Source organism: Podarcis liolepis (assembly GCF_965112155.1).
Source record: "Podarcis liolepis genome assembly, chromosome: 2".
Taxonomy (NCBI): Eukaryota; Metazoa; Chordata; class Lepidosauria; order Squamata; family Lacertidae; genus Podarcis; species Podarcis liolepis.
In genome coordinates, this window is record NC_139555.1 from 37,628,258 (window position 1) to 37,648,823 (window position 20,566).

Genomic DNA, 20,566 nt, shown 5'->3' on the forward strand with positions numbered 1-20,566 from the left:
ATACCTATGGGAAGTCCACAACCAGGGCATGAATGCAACGGTGCTCTCCCAACTTGTTGCTCCCCAGGAACTGGCATTCAGAGAGGTACTCCCTCTGACACTGAAGGCACAGCACACAAATCATGACTAGCAGTAGCCATGGATTGCTCTAAGCACCATCCAAGTTGATGGCCACCACTATCTTGTGGAAGTGAATTCTCTAGGTCCTCTGGGTGAAGAAGCCCTTCCTTTTGCCTGTTCTGAATCTTCCTCCTTTCTGTTTCACTGGATGGGAACAGACTTTTGATGGAAAGAAATCCAAATTAATCCAGGGGATAACTTTGAGGCAGCAAAGACACACAAGACTCCCCTCCCCGCCCCCCACATTTGCGAATAGTGTTTGTGAATTCGCATGTGCTGATTCCACTTCAGTTCTGCTTGAAATATCCCCAGCACTAAAACTGGCAGATGCTTGTTTCCAAAAGGAACTCTTTGGAAAGATAGAAAGGAGGGAGTTTCTGACCTTAAGCATCTCTGCAGCTGTACTCTGCTCTTTATTATTAGGCCTCACTTAAGCTGCCAGAAGTCCAGCCACCAAACTGTCATCACTCTCTTGGTTAATCGGAAGTCGGGGGCCCATTTCATCCACGGAGAAAGCCTGATTCGCTCACCATTTTGAGCTAGGCAGCTAGTTGTTCTTGACTTCCCTCTTTGGATACTTCATGAATGTTCTAGTTGAGACACTACATATCTTCAGAACAAATAAAATGACACCAAAAACCACCATGTGGTGGAGACAAGGTGGAGAGTGGAAATGAAGGTTGGAATCCAAGGAAACTTGCCTAGAAGGCAACAGTTGTTGCTACAAGAATCCACCTGCTTATTGTACAGCTCCTGTTATATGCACCCATGGTATAGAGAGCATTAGGACTCATTCTGTGACACTCTTGCACTTGAAAGAATTCCAGTATAAAGTTTGTGAGTAGGATGCAATATCAGTGCTTTGCATTTGTAAAGATGTTACGGCCGTGTTAGCAGTGGTTGTGTTTATCTCTACTCTAGCTAGGCTCTAGGGTTCCATCATCAGCAGGCTCCTGGCAAATGAGCTCAATCTTCCAACATCTCAATTGCCCCATGGGAGGAACCAACTTCATCTTTAGTGATTCAGATGCTTGCTGTATCTACAGCAAGCTGGTAGATAGGTAGTTTGTATGTTTTATGAAACAACAGTATGTAGGTGCTTTGTTGTTCTGACACAAAGGACATAATCATATTATTATACAATTAAGTGATTATTATATTATTATACAATTATTGTACTCACCCTTCACCCTAAGGACTCAGGGTAGGCTACAATAATTAAAACACAGTTTAAAACAACATAGATTTTTCAGCATTGGGCTCCATTTTGTGAGAAGCCAGGTGATACTTTTTTAAAAATTATTAAATAAGACTCAAATAGCAGTGCCATCAGGATATTCCCATAGAAGAGATTTTATTTTTCTGGTACTCCCAACTCTAGGGGGATAAAAAAATGGAACCCAGCAAAGTTTACAGTATTGATTTGTGGATATTAAGTCCCCCTGAAACTTAAAATGAAGAGCAGCTAATTGTTTTTGAAAAGAACAAAAAAAGGGAACCAATTCATAACCACTGTGCTAGTCTTCATAAGTGAGTGGAGTGATTATTACTATGCAGCCTTTGCCAACAACATTTTTTCCCCAAGAGCCTGTCACTATAGGACTACAAAAATGAAATATACCTAATTTGGAGAGAAGACTTGTTACAGGCACTGTACAAGAGTGTAGAAAGGTTAGTAAGTTATCTGGATCTAAAAAGTTATCTGGCACAGAATGTCTACTGTGTGGTTCAAAATCATTATCCAGCTTTGCTCACATAAGGGCTACAATGTTTTTCATTATTTCTGCTCTCTTCCATAAAAGGTACGGATCAGGGTCGGAGACTGGCAGCAGTGGCTTATGAACAACTGGATTTTATATTTTCAAAGTAAGCTTTTCCATGGTTTCTCCATCTCTGTGTGCCTTTGTTGTGCAACCTGAGACCTCAACGTAAAGCAAAGTTAGAATCCAATTAAAATCCGTAAGAATTTCCTCCATTGCCATCTGAAGTTGGAAAACAATCCGAAGACAAATAATGAGGCTGCCTGCAAAACAATAAGTAGAAGTGCAGGGAAAAGCATGTTTTGGAGCCAAACTGTAGATCTCCCCAGGCTGTGGTTGTTAGCTCTGGGTCCTGTTTGAAGCAACTTTGGAAAGTTGTTTGATTACAGCATGTGATAGCAAGGCCCTAAGTCACTCTGCATACCTTTATCCATGAAATTATGATTTCCAGATCCCATCAGGCTTTTTAGTCCAAAAAGGTGCTCCATAATGGAGGAAGAAGTGTGAACAACAAAGCTTAAATAAGAGCAAAGGGAGGGGGAGGGAGGCCACTGGAGCTGAGATAGCTTTAGACTCTTAGAGAAACAGCCTTGCTACCTTTGCTCTTGGGACATAAATCTAGACAGAGAAGAGCAGCTAAAGGGGTGTGCAAGGGGGAACCTTTCATGTCACTTGCCTTCGGTTTATAGCTCTTGCACTGGACACAGGGCCTCTTTAGGACTGAAAACCCCTTTTGTATTAATCTCCCTGAACGTGGCTGTCTCATGCTTTAAATCTCCCACTAGACAGCTGCCCTCATTGTTCAAGCCTTACTCTCAAGCAGCTGTCCTGGGATACCGGAGCCTCTTTTAAATCAAAGTCACCCCCTCTTCCAGGCAGCTGTTCCTGGACTCCATGACTTGGGCTCCACCTCTAGACTCCAGTGAAGAGCTCAGTCTTGCACGATGCTTATCTTCACTCTGGTGATAACTCATGTTACATTAAATTTGGCAGGATGGGTCACAATGCCTCAGAGTTAGATTAATGTAGTTTTGTCTCCACAGAGTTTGTTCATTTGTGGAGAGGCATGAGTCACATGTTCTCCTGATTCACCTTATGACTCAAGAGTAGTGATTTGGGGGGCAAGGGGTGGGAAGACTCTTTCAGTGAGGCCATTAATCCTGCCCCCTTTTTTGTTGCAGTTTTCAACTGTACACAGCTAGATTTCTCTCACTCTCCTGCTGTTATAGAGCACTCCCCCCCAATGTTTCTTTTCATTATTGAGTCATCTCAGCTAAACAAGGAGAACACAGTAAATGGGATGACTTCACATTGCTATACAGTCATGTATCAATGGGACCAATGGCTGTGTCCTAATCAGTGGTGGAGCTTCATGCTCTAGCACCGGGGGGGCAGAGAAAAGGCAGGGGCGGGGCTGGGTGTGTCCTGGGGGCGTGGTGCACAGCCCACAGGGGCATGGTGTGCCTGCAGGGGCGTGGTGCATGTCCTGGGGGCGTGGTGCCCAGCATGGGGGGACAGCTGCAATGGCACCCCACCGGGATCGTGCTGCCGGGGGCGGTGCGCTCCCCCCGCACTCCTCTTCCTCCGCCAGTGGTCCTAATGTCACTAGCAGCAAATGAAACCCATTAGAGGGGAAAGCTCCTTATACAGAGAATATGGGCAATCCTACTCATTATCAGGAATCATGAGCATAGCAATCTTACATAAGTCTACTCAGAATAAAGTCCCACTGAGTTCCATGAAGTTTACTCCCATGTAAATGGGTCTAGAACTGCAGTCAAACTTTTTTTTCTTTTTTCTTTTTTCTTTTTTTTTTGCATTGAGCTCCTACAGTTTACTGACAGGCCTGGTTCACCTGCAACATTAAACCACATTTAAAAATAAACAATGGTTTAACATAGGATTTCCCAAACTTGGGTTTCCAGCTGTTTTTGGACTACAACTCCCATCATACCTAGCTAGCAGGACCAATGGTCAAGGATGAAACCTTGGTTTAACATACTCAAGTGCTCTGCTCCTCACCCACCATGTTGCTGGCTGTGTCATGGAGAAAACAAGCTACTCATGACGTGTGAACCTGGGCTCATGCTTTGTTTCTTCCTAACAAACCATGAACAGAGGCAAAGGTTTGTTCTTGGCTTACTACTCATGTTTTGTTTGAGAGAAACAAACAAACTTGCTTAGGTCCACACAAGACTATTAAGAATCTGGCTTGTTTCCTTCCCCACAGGACACAATCAGGAGTGAGGAGAAGCTAAGCTGTCATACACACTTAAAACCATAGTTTATTTTAATACTGCATGAAAACTGAGTGAAGAGCCTTTCTGATGCTGGCATAATCCCCATCCATTTTGGATCAGCCCCAGATCTAATTCTGATGTCAATTGTGGCTGTACAGGAGGCAGTTGTGTTTCATTTCTCCACCAAGGTTTTTCTTCTCTTCCTAAGGATTTAAGGGAAGGGGTAAAGAGGCTGGATCTTGCTCCGTTCCACACCAGCTTTTGGTTCCCTTGACTCCATCTTGGTATTGATGCGGAAACCTTTAATAAGTGATTCATTTAGCTGGCCAGCATTCCAGTGAAGTCACAGGAGGCACAATGCCATTTCCAAAGCTCTACTGCAATTTATATCCAGAAATCTCTTCAGAATTTCCTTGCACTCAACATGACAGCACAGAAGAAGAAACAGCACTTACGGAAATTGGTTCAATGACAACTTTTGTAAGAGAATTTTTTTTTGCTAAGGCTGGTCTTCCCTAAGCCTGTTCTTCAAATCATCCCCCAGAGATCAGGATGGAAAAGTGAACTTGGATGAAGCCTTGTTTTGACTTCCCACACAGCTCAGGTCTAAAGAAAACAGATGCCTTCCCAGTCACACACAATGGAGTACAGTTCTTCCATATTACGCTTTGGCAGTGAAGGGTTGGTTTGGAGATTTGGGTGGTGGTGATCACACAGTGGTCTTAAGATTTAACAGTAACACCCACCTCCAAATTTCAGTGGCAGATAGTGGGGTTAATGGCTATTCATATCATCAAATTTTGTTCAAAACAGATCAAACCAAAGCTTCTTTCTGTGCTAGAATTAGAAGGTCCTTTGTTGTTGTTGTTGTTTAGTCGTTTAGTCGTGTCCGACTCTTTGTGACCCCATGAACCAGAGCACGCCAGGCACTCCTGTCTTCCACTGCCTCCTGCAGTTTGGTCAAACTCATGCTGGTAGCTTCGAGAACACTGTCCAGCCATCTCGTCCTCTGTCGTCCCCTTCTGCTTGTGTCCTCCATCTTTTCCAAAATCAGGGTCTTTTCCAGGGAGTCTTCTCCTCTCATGATCTGTCCTTCCAGTGAGCACTCAGGGCTGGTTTCCTTCAGAATGGAGAGGTTTGATCTTCTTGCAGTCCATGGGACTCTCCAGCACCATAATTCAAAAGCATCCATTCTTCGGCGATCAACCTTCTTTATGGTCCAGCTCTCACTTCCATACATCACTACTGGAAAAACCATAGCTTTAACTATACGGACCTTTGTTGGCAAGGTGATGTCTCTGCTTTTTAAGATGCTGAGAAGGTCCTTAGCACTCTGCAAAACTTCAGCTATGTTGTGAATGGTTACCAAGAAGCTATGGCAATAAGAAATAGAAAACTCAGATGCTGCCCTGCATCACATCCTAAGCTTGTAAAGGGAGGAAGGAAGGAATAAGATAAGAACTAAGAGAAAGGGCGACTTCTACTGCACACCAAAAGGAAGTTGCAAACGCCCCCAACCTGCCTTGTAAGGTATCATGCCAGGGCTTAAGATGCTCTGAAAAGCAACAAAGAAAGGGAGGAGGAAGCTGTTTATCTAATCAGCAAACATGGAGTAAGAAAGCACTCCTCTCTAATTATTAACTCCTGGGCAGTCATGGATTGGGCAAGAGAATGATACCTGCAGCAAGAATGGGAAAGGAGGAATCAGTGATCATGGAATGGACTCTTTGAAACAAATAAACAAAACTTGGTACCATCAAGGAGGGAATGGAACAGGAGATTTAATATATAACCAGATTAATTGAAAACAAGATATAACTACAGTGGGACCTTGGTTTTCAAACGCCTTGGTTCTCAAACATTTTGGTTCTCAAACTCTGAAAACCTGGAATTAATTGTTCCATTTTTCGAATGTTTTTCGGAAGCTGAACATCCAATGCGGCTGTCGGTTATTGTTTCCAGGGCACCTGCACCAATCAGAAGCTGTGCCTTGGTTTTTGAACATTTCAGAAGTCAAGTGGACTTCCGGAACTGATTAAGTTGGAGCTTTTGTTTTTGCTATTTATTTTGTCTTTTTGTTTTTGAGGCTTTTCCAATTAATTTGCTTTTGTGACTGTGTGGAACCCAGTTCAGCTACTGATTGATTGTGTGATTGTGGAAATGGATAAAAGCCCCCCATCCAAACAATAACTATCATCAGTGCAGGTAAGAAAAAATAATAATTTTAATTTTTATCATCTACAATAGTGTCTTATTGCTTTTATAGTACAGTATATTAATTATTGCTTTCATTTTATGGATCAATGGTCTCGTTAGATAGTAAAATTCATGTTGCTGTTTTAGGCATTGTTTTTAAAAATCTGGAATGGATTAATCCATACTGCATTACTTTCTATGGGAAAGGGAGCCTTGGTTTTGGAATGCTTTGGTTTTGGAACGGATTTCCGGAATGAATTAAGTTTGAGAACCAAGGTACCATTGTAATGTAAAACATGGAAGCGAATAAAGAGAAGCTTTAGTCCATGGAAAATCCTGGGGAAAGGATTCTGGATTTTACTAAATAAAAAGGCTGTTTTTCACTAGATTTGTTTGCCCCAGTAAGATGCTTATGCATACCAAAGCATCATGTAGAACAGAATGCTATGCACGTCACAACCTTGCTGGCTGAATGCTTTTCTTAGTGAGATGTTCCCAGTGCTGTATATATATTTATTTAAAAACACAATGTCAAAGTCCATTTCTTTGGAAGTTCAGAACACAGACCCAGGCCAATGTAGCCCCAGCAATGTCCTCATCCTTGATAAGTTATAAAGCTCTGATATGTAGTTTATAGCAGCTTGGAGGACAGGGGAAGATATGCAGATACAATGGGAAATTAATTTTGGAAGGCTATGTGCCATCCACCCACTAAGTAATTATTAGCCAAATTTGTACCAACATTTATCTCCAGCTCTGCTAATATAAGGACTACCTTGTTCCTCTTTACTTCAGCTCTCAGCTTGACTGTGTTCTGTGTTCTGGAGACCAGCACGGAGCAAAGTGTACTTGGCCACTTAGGCCCAAACTCTACCATTACAAGGAAAGGATAACTGATGAAGTGTAGAGCATCTCAGCTCCAAGGTCTCCCTGGGAATGTTTGGTTAAGAGACACACACAATGTGTGGCTTATTCATATGATACAAGGTAATCAGGCTCAGGGTTTCCCTATCCCATTACCAGTTGCAGGGTGTGGCAGCAGTGATGAATAGTCATGCACCTTATTTTACTTAGAATCATCAGGGAGATGTGGAGAGGAGATGGAGATAGGCATTTTGCAATACATTGCCGCTAGTCTAAGATGTTAGAGGAGAGGTTGCCCAACCTTGGTCTACAGAGCCTTGAATCCCACCCAATTCCTGCAGCTGGTCACTTCTCACGTGTGGTATAGATCCACTCTATGATCTGTATGTCTGAGCCACACCCTCAAATACAAGAAGCAGAAGGGAAGCCCCACTAGGCATGCAGTTCGAAACTCCCATTTGTTCTAGGAGTGTTTTGCAACAGGTAATTTCATTAGCGCAAGCAGTTTATGAGCTCTGCACAGTAGAAGGAAAGAAGGACCTTTTTCTGCCTCCCTACTTCCAGCCACTCTCTGAAGACCACTCTTCTCCAGAGACCCTCATCAGAATATTAGGAGGCAGGCAGAGGAAGCATGGCTTTGTTTTCTGCAGTCTTCAGATGAGGACTAGACCATGTGAAAAATGAACATCAGATTTTAGCTGCAGTTCATTCATTTTCAGCTTTGTATTCTTGTTATAAAAAAGCATGCCTAGACATTCCATTGTTGTGCCCATAACCTAGGTTTAAGGTGCCACTTAGCTCCTAGCTTTCATATCTCCATTTCTAATACTAAAGGCATGCACGCTAATCCTGAAGGGAGAGAGAGAGAGAGAGGAGCAGCTCAGGGAACAGCTTCTGTTACAGAGCTAGGAGCCCACACAGAAAGCAGGCAATGCTACAGGGTCTACAAAGCCAGGATGGAACATTGTCCAGGTTTCTCTGGCTGTAGCAGTCACAGTTAAGTGAGCAGAGCTATGGAGCTATGGAAATGCTAAATGAAGCTAGGGTAAGGCAAGGTGGTGGAAAGGTCAGGGCTGTACTGTCTCAGTCAAGGCACATCAGAACGCCAAGATTTGAGAAAAAGCAATAGGCATTGTTCAATCTACAGTACAGTGGTACCTCAGGTTAAGAACTTAATTCATTCCAGAGGTCTGTTCTTAACCTGAAACTGTTCTTAACCTGAAGCACCACTTTAGCTAATGGGGGTCTCCCGCTGCCGCCGCGCCGCCGGAGCACTATTTGTGTTCTCACCCTGAAGCAAAATTCTTAACCCGAGGTACTATTTCTAGGTTAGCAGAGACTGTAACCTGAAGCGTCTGTAACCTGAAGCGTATGTAACCCGAGGTACCACTGTACTTGGGAATAAAAGTAACATCATTTTATCATCTACGTACCCACCCTCTATTCTCTCTTAAGGAGACTGAAGAATGTATCCAAGGCGTGAGAATAACCCCACTGACTCCCTCACCCACGTCTTGAAGCAGCTACTAGTATAGAAGCCCATGTCCCTACGTCAGTGTCCCTTCAGACAGGGGATGGCTTTATCATAACACTAAAGGTGCCCATGTCCAAGTGAAGCAACACTACGGAAGTGCATATTAATGTTGTTTGAAGGATTCCCTTTCACTACCATCCCAGCAAGTAAAGAGACATGATAACCACCTGAACAAGGACATTTTGGAAAGACAAGACACTTAAGTACATCCAGCACTAAAATTATCTCTAGCACCATGTATTTATTTGCATTTATGTACCACTTAATATTTCAAAAATCTATAGGCCATGTGCTAGTATGAATGCTTGATCCACAAAGCCTGGGACTCAACAAACCACCTACTTTTGGTATCTGGCTGGAACTACTTAGTGAAGAGGCTGACAGGCCACAAAAGTAGATATACTTGCCCTAGTATGGTTGTGCACAAGAAAGCTTGCAATGCATCCATGGCTCTGGAAGGTACATATCACAGAACTCTTCATTCCCAAAATGGGAGCATCTAATGTATGTCATACTCTCACTGAAGTAAAACTGCCCTAAGATCAGATGAATCCCATGTGCCTCGTGAGCCAATGTTGTAACATACAGAATTCACAAATATACAGCAAATGCGCCAACAGAGAGATCTGGAAGCATGTAAAAAGATATACAATGCATCTTCAAAAGTCTACAGTGAACTTGAATACCATTCAAAATAGATGTCAAACCCACCCCCAAAATCTGCCCCCCTTAATTTTAGCAATATGAAAGCAGCCATGAGCTAAAGCACAGATTTTGTACCGCCAAAATAACCCACATGAATGGCAGAAGAGCTATTAGGAAAACACAAATGTATTTGTACACAAAGAACTGCACAATGTAAAAAAAGAAGAAGCTCATTTTCTGCTTACCCTCTTGGCATTTGGGTGGAATTTCAGTCACTGCTGGCTGTAGCTTTGGTTCTGGTGGCAGGTGCTGATTGGTTGGGAAAAGCTCCACGTTTTCATTCTGCCTAACTGGTGGTACTGGAACCTCTGAAGATTTTGCTACCTGGATTTCCACACGTTTGGTGGCAACATCAGGCACAGGTGGGCTAGCAGCTTCCATTCTGCGCTGTGTTGGCTCGGGGATCTTTGAGGGGACTTCCATTCTGCGAAGAGCTTGGTCCTGAGGCTTGCCTATATTGATCTCAGTCCTCCTGGGAGCGGTCTCAGGGGGCTTGTGCCCCAGCACATCTGCTCTCTTGAGGCCAAATCTTGAAGCTCCTGGGGTGGAGTTCTCCACTTGCTTAGATGAGATATCAATGGAGATTTCTGTTCTTCTGGACACTGGCTCAGGATGTTTTGGTCCAGAGAGCTCAACTCTCCTCAGAGAAGATTTAGGAGATCTTTGTGCAGACTCCACATGTCTGGAAGGGGTCTCTGAATTCTTGGTGCCAAGATCCTGGAATTTCTGTGTGGAGCTGGACACTGTAGACCTCGCAAGAGGGTTGGGTGTCCGTCTTTGTGGAGTGGAAGAATTTGGAGGCTGGTCTGCTTCTTCAACCTCAAAGGATCTTTTCAGAGCTGGAAGATTAACAAAAAGACATAATCCAAGTTTAAACACCACAATCAACTGTATGAGATTACTGACCTCAGAGACACAAACAGAAACCTAGAGTTCAACTCCCCATTGTGCACTGTTCTGCAAACCACTCTTTCTCATACATTTCATTATGCTGAAGGGGGACTCATTCCTGTTGTGCTAAACCTAGAAGTCAGGTAAACAACGCAATGTCTCGTAGATTCTTGAGCAAAGCCCAAAGTCAGGGAGAACTCCTACCTCACATGAAGTTCCAGAAAAGGTCACATGGTGTTTCAACAGATTCAAAAATCAGTGGATCCATGGACTGAAATGTGAGGTCCCTCCCAACTTTTTGACTCCTTACTGATCATACTGTTTTGGGCTCTTCCTCTTGAAATTTGTCCTGCTCCATTTATTCAATTATTATAGGCCCTATTTTTCAACTGCATGACATTGATTCAGGTGCCATTCTTTCTAAATAAAATCCAAGTCCATTTGGAAACAGCAGAAACATACACACACAGAGATCTTCCTGCCTAGACTAAATTCATCCAGAATCACTTTTCACCTTATTTTGTGTGCTCATATCCACCAAACAATTGTAAAGGAATGCTCAGAAAATGGCCAAAGACCATCTCTGTTATACATCTCTGTTATACATGCATGTTGCATATCTGGCACATCCATCTGGCAAACCTCCCAAAAGACACAAGTTACAGAAATTGCACCATCAGACGTTTCCTTACACAGATCTTCAGAAAGTAAAGAGATAGAAGCAATATGGGATGTAGGTCCCAGTAGAGGAGGAGAATCTGGTGAACTTCCTTTAACCTTGTTAGAAAAGCAACAGTGGGAAGGTGTAGGTATACAAAAAATGGCAAGACACAGTGATTGCTCAAGCATTTTGTTGGGAAAATTTGCTCAAATGAAAGGAATAAAGCCTCCATTTCTACCTCAATGTACTTTCTGTTCCACAGGACCAAACATGGAACCCTTGAACTAGGACAGTGGTTTTCAACCAGTGTGCTGTAGCACCCTGAGGTGCCTTGAATGATAGTCGGGGTGCCGCAGGCAATGCTGGCCTCTGTCCCTCTTTCCTCCCCTCCGTCCTCTGATGCCCTCTTATGTCTCTGCCTCCCAAAGGCTTGCACAGCTGTTTATTGCAGCAGCCCTGGCTCTAAGCTCCCCAGGCAAATGGTGCCTCTGGGGCTGGTCAGGGGGTGCTTCCCAGGCCCCTGTGGGGCAGTGTGAGGAGGCCTCTCTCTTTGGGGCAGGAGAGAGACCAGGGTTGGCAGCTGTGGCTGCCCAGAGGACTCCCAAGGTGAGGGAAGAGGAGAGAAGGCTGAGGGAACATTCCACAAGGGAGGGTGTTTGAAAAAGGGTGAGAGGCTGCCAGCTCTTCAGGCAAGGGTTGACATAACTGGGCTCCTGAGCCCCACAGGGGTGCCGCAGAAAGAAGGCAGTTGGTCAAGGGAGCTGTGGACTCAAAAAGGTTGAAAACCTCTGATCTATGGCCTAGAAACCACATTGCTTAAGCCAATATACTAGTCTATGGGTCACAAGCTGCCCATTCAGTAGAACATATCCAGGCTGCATTTAAGGAATGTAAGAAGTTGTATGAAGAACCCGGTGCAATGATGCAGCTAACCACAAGCTGCTGAAGTAGACATTTTGGTTATGCAGGAAAGGAAAGGTAATTGAAGCAGGAAAGTGTCATTACTGTTATTTTAAAATAATTGCTTGACCGCATTTGGACTATGTTTAATAATGGGCTATATCATGACTGTCACAATTTTTCATTGCACAGACACCTGGAAGCATCTTAAGCCGGAGACAGGAAGCCTCAAAGCCACAGTGAGCAGAGTACATGCGACAGCATCCATTATGACAAGGCCATTTATTGTAGCATTGCAGTGGCATGATGTTGGCGGCGGTTATCTGCGCAGCACAGTTGCTGCAGCCTCAAAACATCACAGGGTGCTTGCAACATTATACTTAACCTTCCTGGTTTGTGCATTACCACCAATTAAGATAAATGGCTGTTTACATACCGCATTTGCTAGGTAATGAGACACATTATCTTTTGAAAGAGGTTAAGTGTCTTCTCAGTTAAAACTACCACTCAGAAAACATCAGATCTTTATTGCTATCAAATGAAGACAACAGTGCAGTGAGTAATGAGGGTTTCAAAAGCACTGAGCAATAAGCTAAAAAGAACCCCAGAGACGAGCACCACAGAACTCCAACAAATGAGGTAATGAGGCAATGGCATCACACTTTCTTCTGAGCTAGGGATGAACAAACCTAGCCTTGGGAAGTTTCAAAATCAATCTCAATTATTTCTGTTAAGCTTTTGAATGAGAACTTGCAAACTATTAAGATTGTGGGTGTGGGTGGGTTTGTGGGTGTGATTTGAAATGGGGAGGAAGGGGTGTAAGGGGCAGGGAACCTCGAAAATAGCAAGGCTGTGCCTGAAACCAGGAGGGAGGCAGAGCTGAGTCAGAGAAATGAGGGATGCGAAAGGCTGAAACAGACCCAAAGATTGGGGGATGGGGGGAAATGTCAACAAGTGTCTTGAATTGAGGTGGTGGGTGGTGGCAGGGGATAACGTGCTGTTAGTGTGAAGAGAGCTGGAGGTTGGGAGAAGGGAAACAAAAGCAGAGGTCCCAAGGCTTGGGGTGCTGAGTGAGTGGCTGAGGAGGAAGAGAAAGGGAAGACTAATTCCTTACACTTTGTAATGACCAGCCAAGCCCAAAGTAATTTTGAGTGGCGTGGCAACAACGACGCCATATTTGAGCCAGGCTCAAGACTCTGTTTGCTTGCACACTCACTCACCCTGGAGCCTTCCCAAATGGGGTGCATCCAAAACTGTGTGTGTGTGTGTGTGTGTGTGTGTGTGTGTGTGTGAGAGAGAGAGAGAGAGAGAGAGAGAGAGAGAGAGAGAGAGAGAGAGAGATTTCTGGACCTTAATAAGGCCAGAGATGGGGTGTGAGGCTTCAGAAAAATATCAGCTCTCCCATCCTCCTGACCACACACGCAGACATGCCTCATTACCTTCCTTGATGGAGACAGTTTGGGCCAAGCTGTTTCCTTGGGAATAACTACCCTTATCTTGAAGTTTCTGCTGCATTGCTTAGTTAGTGAAATCCTGCCATGCGTTCCTGAGCCACTTGGAGTGAACATCAATTGTGTATAGCCCTTTCTCACTGTCCAGAGTGTGCGTACACACACACACACACACACACACACACAGAGAGAGAGAGAGAGAGAGAGAGAGAGAGAGAGAGATTAGACCTATTGGGAGAAACAACTCCCAAAGACTTCCCCCAATCCTTTTGAGGCAGCCATAGATTTCTCTCCTGCCAGGGCGGAGGAAGGAGAACAGCAAATGGGATGTGTATATTTTCTGACAGCCAGGAGAGGAGAAATAAGTTTAGACAAAGCCCGACCCTAAAGCTCAAGGGGAAACAAAAATTACCCTGAGCTTAGAGCTGCCTCAGCCCCTTGACCACACTTTCCCCTCCTCCAATTTCCTGTTGCTTTGCTAAGCTTCCCCTCTTTTCTTCCCACCCACTGTTACCTTACTCCAACTAGCAGAAGCTCAGTAAATAAAAAATGAAGGCATGTACAGGAGTGAGGTTGGCATATCTGAGGAAGTAGCAAACGAACAGAAGAAATGAAGATACAGTGCTTTTAAAAATAGTGTTTTCCGCCCCAAAGCCAAGAAAAAGGAAGTAAAAACAGTGTAATAATGTAGAGGGCTCTGCCTCCCCGACTTCTCTACAGGAAAGCGGCCCTGGAATTCTATACAAAACCAGCTGAATACAAACAGGCCCATCCTGCAGATCAAGCCAGGGAAGAGTCAGAATTCAGCCAGAAGCATATGGTGTGCCCTAAAGCCCCAAAACAGCTTAGCTATTTTGTTTGCTTTTCCAATATAGCACATGATTGACAACCAGATCTCCCACTGCACCACCTGGGAGGAGGGAGCTCCAGTTGGAACCCTGATGCTGAGGTGTGTGGTTTTTTCAAAACCCCTTTCCCCACCCTGTTTCCCAATTACCCACCCCACAAACCCAAGCTATTTGACACACTGGGCAAAACATATCAATATCATAATCTGTGAGAAATGGTTGTGAGTTCCTCAGGAGGCTGAAGGAAACTGTCCCCTAGGATGGCCAGAAAGTGGGGTTTGGTGGTTGCTAAAGATGGATACTGATCGCAGACAGTGAAGAACTGTTTGAGGCAAGTTAATTATTTGGTATGTGAGGCTCACCCTTCCAGAGTCCTTCATTCCTGCCACCCATATTTTCAGGCTTTGTGGAATCTCCCAAATCTAGGCAACAAGGGGTTCTTCAATCAGTACTGTACAAATGAGTACTGGGGAGGGGGAAGCTGATGCAAAAACTTTGTAAGTAAATCAGCCGGATCTATTTATCTACAACTGAATGACGAAATATTGACAGACTGAATCCGTTCAGATGCACTTTGCAATGATGAATCAGCCTCTCTGATTTAATCGCAATGATAAAGGAAGCTTTCTGTCTCCTTGAATTTCAGGCAATATTAAATGGGTGCTGCAGATTATCCAATCCAGCTGCACTGGTTTCATTGTAAAGTTCAAAATGCATTAGCAGTAAATAATTAGATTTCTGAAAGCATTCCCCCCAAAAAATTCTGAACAAGTTTCACCAGTAGCATTGCTTCATCTAGTCCTGTGGTTCCCAACATGGGAGCTAGAGGCGGAGGGAAGGCTCTCAAATGATGCTGGAGAAGGGCCCAGCAGGGAGAGACGCAGCTCCGCAGATGGGGAAGCAAATCAGCACAACACCAGGGATATAGAGGGGCTGATGGGGGAATCGGTGAGAGGGCTCCAGGACTCTTCACCGGACACCAGCGGGGAGAGCACGGGTCCTCCGCTACCCACGCCCACCCTGCGCAGAGAGAGTAGGAGGAGACTGGGTGTCAAACAACTTTTATGTTGGAAAAGATTTAAGAAACGCCCACTGACGGATTCTGCTAGCGACTGAGGCAGCCACAAAGTGAAGGGCTGCCCAGACTGAAAGGTTTAGCAAGGCAACAAAGCCTGGAGAGGCGGCAACTTACGCATGAGCAACCCATACACATTACAGGCACATACCACACAGGAGGGCAATTTGATTTTTAACGGGGGCAATTCAAAAATGAGTTATTAACAGTTAATGGTCCTTTGGGCTTCGTCAACATGAATAGGAGTTCACTTTTTAAATAATAAGAATTATATGTCACACGAGGGGGGGGGTCAGGAGTTTAGAGATGCTTAGGTGGGGCATGGCCAAAAAAAGGTTGGGAACCACTGATCTAGTCTCTTCTCCCAAGATGGGTCCATTCATAGAAGAATCAAAACAGATTTGCATCCTCAAAGTGATGCACTTCAATATGCCAGTTGATGGCATTTGTAAATTGTTTAGCCAGAAAAGTAGAAATTATCAACAATTAGACATCTCAAACCAGCATGCCATGCCTTTTCTTCCCCTTTGTTGCTATGCTGTATATTATTTTCTAAACAAGAAATGAAAATACATTTTTTAAAGAAGTACAAATAAATTGATTTCAGGTTATGACTTTGTGTGCTATAATTTTTAAGAGGGGGTAGGGAGAAAGAGATTTAATTTAAAACCCTAATAGGGTTTTAAAAATAAAATAACTAATATTGTCTAAACTGAGATGAAGTTCAATGGACACATATTTAGATCTGAATCCATGACTTTTTACCAAGCAAATGACAGCCTGTTCTAATGTTGCTTTTCTATGTAAAGAACAAAGCACTGGGAAAACATCTGTCTTTGAGAACTGCACATTAGATCATGTACTTTATTATAACAAGCTCAAATATGTATGACAAAAACCTTGCAGTTTCTCACAAGGCACTCATGATCTGGGAAACAGACTTTCCTGTTTGCAGAAGTTGGGTATTTGACCTGAACTTCTCATGCGGGAAATGCTGGTGGCAATAATGACCAACATGCTGAGCACAAGCCAGAAGGCTCCTCCTCCTGCTTCATTGAGCTTTAAAAACTCAAGTCTTCCTGTCTGTGTTACAAATAGTTTGTTGTGCACTCTTAAGTCCCCAAGAGGGTCCCCTCCATCTGTTTCAGGTTCTGCCAAATAAAGCTTAACATAATAAAACTCCCTTTATTAACATGGTGGGAGGACAATTATCATCATGACCCACGTGGAACATGGGAGGGCTGAGCCAATCACATCTGCCAGTGAGCTGTGGGGGCTGAACAACAACACCCAAGTGGATGACATAAATAAGAAAGCCATGGGACAAACAGAAATCATGACCAAAGGCCAAAATGCAGGAAGACGCCAGAGTGAGGAAGTCCTTGTTGCCCAGACAACCTAAGAGGAAACCTTTCTATAGTCTTCCCAGTTCAGGAGTGTCTAGTGGTCCACCAGGGTGGGCTGAGCCAATCCAGAGCCTGAATGTATTTAAATTGCTAGGCAGACTCCAGCTTTCCATTTGTGGCTCACCACACACAACAGCTGCACAGAGAGATCCAAATGTTCCCTGGCAGAACTTCACACTTGGTCCAAGGAGTCCCAGATCAACCATTAAGGTCACTGGGCAGCCTCAGACACCTCACCTATCTCATAAGATTGATGTGAGGGGTGGCTGTGCTACTCCATTGCAGCCAAAGGAGCCCTATGCTGAAGACCAACAGATTCATTATGGCATATGCCAGGGCTGGGGAATCTCCAGCTAACAGACCCAAGTAGCCCTGGCCTTGATGTCACCATCTTGAACTGAAGCCAGTGATGCAAAGGGCCTTCCACTCCTGGAAGGTTTTGAAGGAGCTGCAGCCACAAAGAAAATTATTTACTTTGGGTCACCCGGCATCATTGTGATTGACAGGCGGGAGGCCTCACCCACCTGTCAAAGTGGCTTGCGGGGGAGGTCGTTATCCAACCACCTGTTTCCCACACCTGACATATGCTTTCGTTTCATAAGCCAGGGCACACTTGATCAGAGACAACATGAAGTCACACTGATTTATCCCAGTTCATCTTCTTATTTCTTTGGGGGATAGACAAGATGCAAAGTAACACATAGCCCAAATCATACAGGCCTTAAGTGCATTGTTTTGCTGCCCAATTAAAAAAGAATCCAGAAAAGTGAGACAGAGGGTAGACAGAATTTCACAGTAGCCATTCATGAGGGGCCATCCTGAGCCTATCTAATATGGAGGCAATCAAAACTTTGCAGAGAAAAGGGGCAAAAGAACTCATGTGTGTCACGGCGTTGCGGGGTGGTGGTGGTATTCTGCTATGGAATCTCACTCAGAAGCAGGTCAGAAAAACTTTCCAAACCCACTTCTCGTCATCTCTCTTGGTTCCTGTGTACCCACCTGTGTTTCGGAAGCTTCCTCAAAACCATCCTTGGACTTCAACTGCTGGAAATTCAAAAGTGATCCCACTGCCTTGCAGCCTGCCGCCATAATCCACACACAACCCTGACCATGCACAAAGTTTATCCCATTCACCATTCGCAACACTCTTACAGAATGTAGAAATGTTAGCAGGATACCAAGAGCAATTCACCAGTCCCTGGATTTGCACATACCTTGACAGGCCCCTGACTCTCCCAGGGAAGTCCCTCTGAAACCACGCACGCCCAAGACAGCTTGCTCATAGCAGCATTAAAACATAAACATATCCTACTGAGTTTGACAGCATGGTAAATGCGCTATCCTCTCATTCCCCCTCATCATCATCAACAACAACAATCTAGGAATCCAGATGGATTTATCTTTGCCCTAGAAAGGAAGGGTGGGAGGAAAGGGAGAGCAACCAACTGGCCAATCAATCACCACTGCTAACCCCCAACTAGCACAGCGGCCTGCAGGGAAGGGTAAAGGTCAGTATAACAAGGGGGAGTGCACAGCAAGCAAACCAAGTACAAACATGAGTTGCCTGATGGATAGAATCTTCTGCCAGGAAGTATCACGGGGAAAGATGCAATCTGTCTGTTTCCCACCAAACACACTTCTGCTTTTGAAACACACAGTGAACCAATGAGCTACTTTAAAAAGAAAAATCCAGCCAGGTTTGAAAAGAAAACAGCACTTATTATGCCTTGGACTGCACTGGCACCTCTCATCTCAAAGCAGGCTATGGGGATGCCCAAATGCCAGGACGAAGGTAGGGGGAGCATGGGGGTGTCTGGGTACACTGGAGAATATGAGTGTGTGTCCTCATGGAAGATGGTGGTGGGGTGGGAAATCCCAGGCCCAGGGGGGCAATGTGGCCTTCCAAGTCTCTCTGTCTAGCCCTTGCCATTCTCCCCACACCACATCCCTTTTCCTGTCACCCCTCCACTTGGCACACCACTTACTGTCCCTCCTTTGCCCCCTCCATGAGTGTTAGAAACTCAGATATAAAAGCTAGGTGCCAAATGGTTCATTAAATCAAGGTTGCATTTGCCAAAACGGAATGTCTAGCTGCCATTTTTTTTGGCTGTAAATTCTTATCCTTCAAAAGACAAATTGACTGTGATTGGTTCTCAGTTAAATATCTGGCTAGTTCAGATGACAACATTGAGCTAGGTTAAGAGCTTTGAGAACTTAAAGAAGAAAAGTCACTTGATCCTGTGACAGTCCACATATATATTGACCTATTCTGACCTCTTTTTCCTAATGGTGACTGCTGCTCCTCAGGCTCAGGAACCTTTTGGTTCCTGAAATTCCTTCCGATTGTGCAGATAAAATATAACCGATAGAATTCTACAGGATGGGGTATTAGTGTGTGAAAACAGTCCAGATCCAATGATCCCCAGATGGTGAAGAGGTCAGATGCCATCCTGGCGCTCAGGCATATTCACTTGGTCACAAGTGGTCAAAAGCCAGGTGTAAAATGCACCCAGCACCTGGCTAATTTCAAACACTGTCTTCCATGAGTCTGGAAGGCATCCTTAACTCAAACAATGCCTCTTGCTTGCCTGGGTGGAGGATAGAGAGTGGTGCATGAGCTGAGTGTGTATAAAAACCAGCCTACTGCACAAAGGTGACATTTACATTTGTTGCTCCGCCCACTTTTGCCTCTGGCATGTAGCTCCCAGAAAGTTGCCCAGAAGAAAATGCAGCCCTTGGGTTTTATACTGCAAAGCCCAGGAGTATTTTGGATAGTAGAGGGACGTGGGTGGCGCTGTGGGTTAAACCACAGAGCCTAGGACTTGCCGATCAGAAGGCTGGCGGTTCGAATCCCCGCAACAGAGTGACCTCCCATTGCTCGGTCCCTGCTCCTGCCAACCTAGCAGTTCGAAAGCACATCGAAGTGCAAGTAGATAAATAGGTACCGCTCCGGCGGGAAGGTAAACGGTGTTTCCGTGCACTGCTCTGGTTCGCCAGAAGCAGCTTAGTCATGCTGGCCACATGACCCGGAAGCTGTACACCGGCTTCCTCGGCCAATAAAGCGAGAAGAGCGCTGCAACCGCAGAGTCAGTCCCGACTGGACCTTATGGTCAGGGGTCCTTTACCTTTACTATTTTGGATAGTACAGATGTTCAGTCAAAAAATGCACACATGGGCTTTGAGCAGGCATGCAGATGGCCAAATGTTTGCTTGTATAAGTCAAACAGAAACTGCCCTGAGCAACATCACTGCAGCCCACCTACCCACCTGCAGAAATGGAGCCTACTTCAGCTGTTTAAAGCTGGGAACACAACACAACTCTATGTCAGCTGTGTCTTCTTTTCTCTTACCTAAAAACTATCAGGTTACCGTAACTGAGAAGGAAGGTGATTAGAGCAGAAGGCAACTGGCCATACCCCTGAATTATTATCTGCAAGGCAGACATGGTGGGGGCAGTAGGAGTGTTCCAAGCCCCCCTCCCCAAAAAAATAAACAACAGATTGAGTCTTTATCAAAGGTTTACCACATGCTTTCATATAACCACAGGGGCTAAGCTGAGACCATCAAGATTCTTCATATACCACCAGGCCCTAAATTACGGCCAAACAGACTTCTGAATTTTCTGCCCAGATCTCATCAGGATGCTACTCCTAGCTTGCTACTCATAAAGATTCTCAGCATAGCTCTCCATTAGGTATTTGGGTGGCGCATTCAACCAAATGGCTACAGGAACAGAATGGTTACATTTGTGACTTTCATAAACTCTTTATTCTGGTCTGCAAAGGCTCTGAATCATCACGGGAAATGAGAACATAAAACCTCAGAACACTTATTATCGGGTCCCCAGCCCCTAAACCTAGTGGCGTCTCTGAGAGCCAAGTGCTGATATCTGATCCTGGAAACAAAATTACCGCA

General features: G+C 44.6%; 1 protein-coding gene across 6 annotated transcripts in view; it reads right to left on the minus strand.

Annotated features, from left to right (window-relative positions):
• SEPTIN9 (septin 9) overlaps positions 1-20,566 on the minus strand; it is a 217,685-nt gene that overhangs the window by 87,763 nt on the left and 109,356 nt on the right. For 5 of the 6 annotated variants that reach the window (XM_083487581.1, XM_083487584.1, XM_083487583.1 and 2 more), the window contains one exon: positions 9,605-10,258. In XM_083487581.1, coding sequence (XP_083343707.1) covers positions 9,605-10,258 — 654 coding nt within the window. Of the gene's footprint in view, positions 1-9,604; positions 10,259-17,865; positions 18,027-20,566 lie in introns of those variants that run through there. The other variant, XM_083487585.1, reaches the window with a different exon arrangement.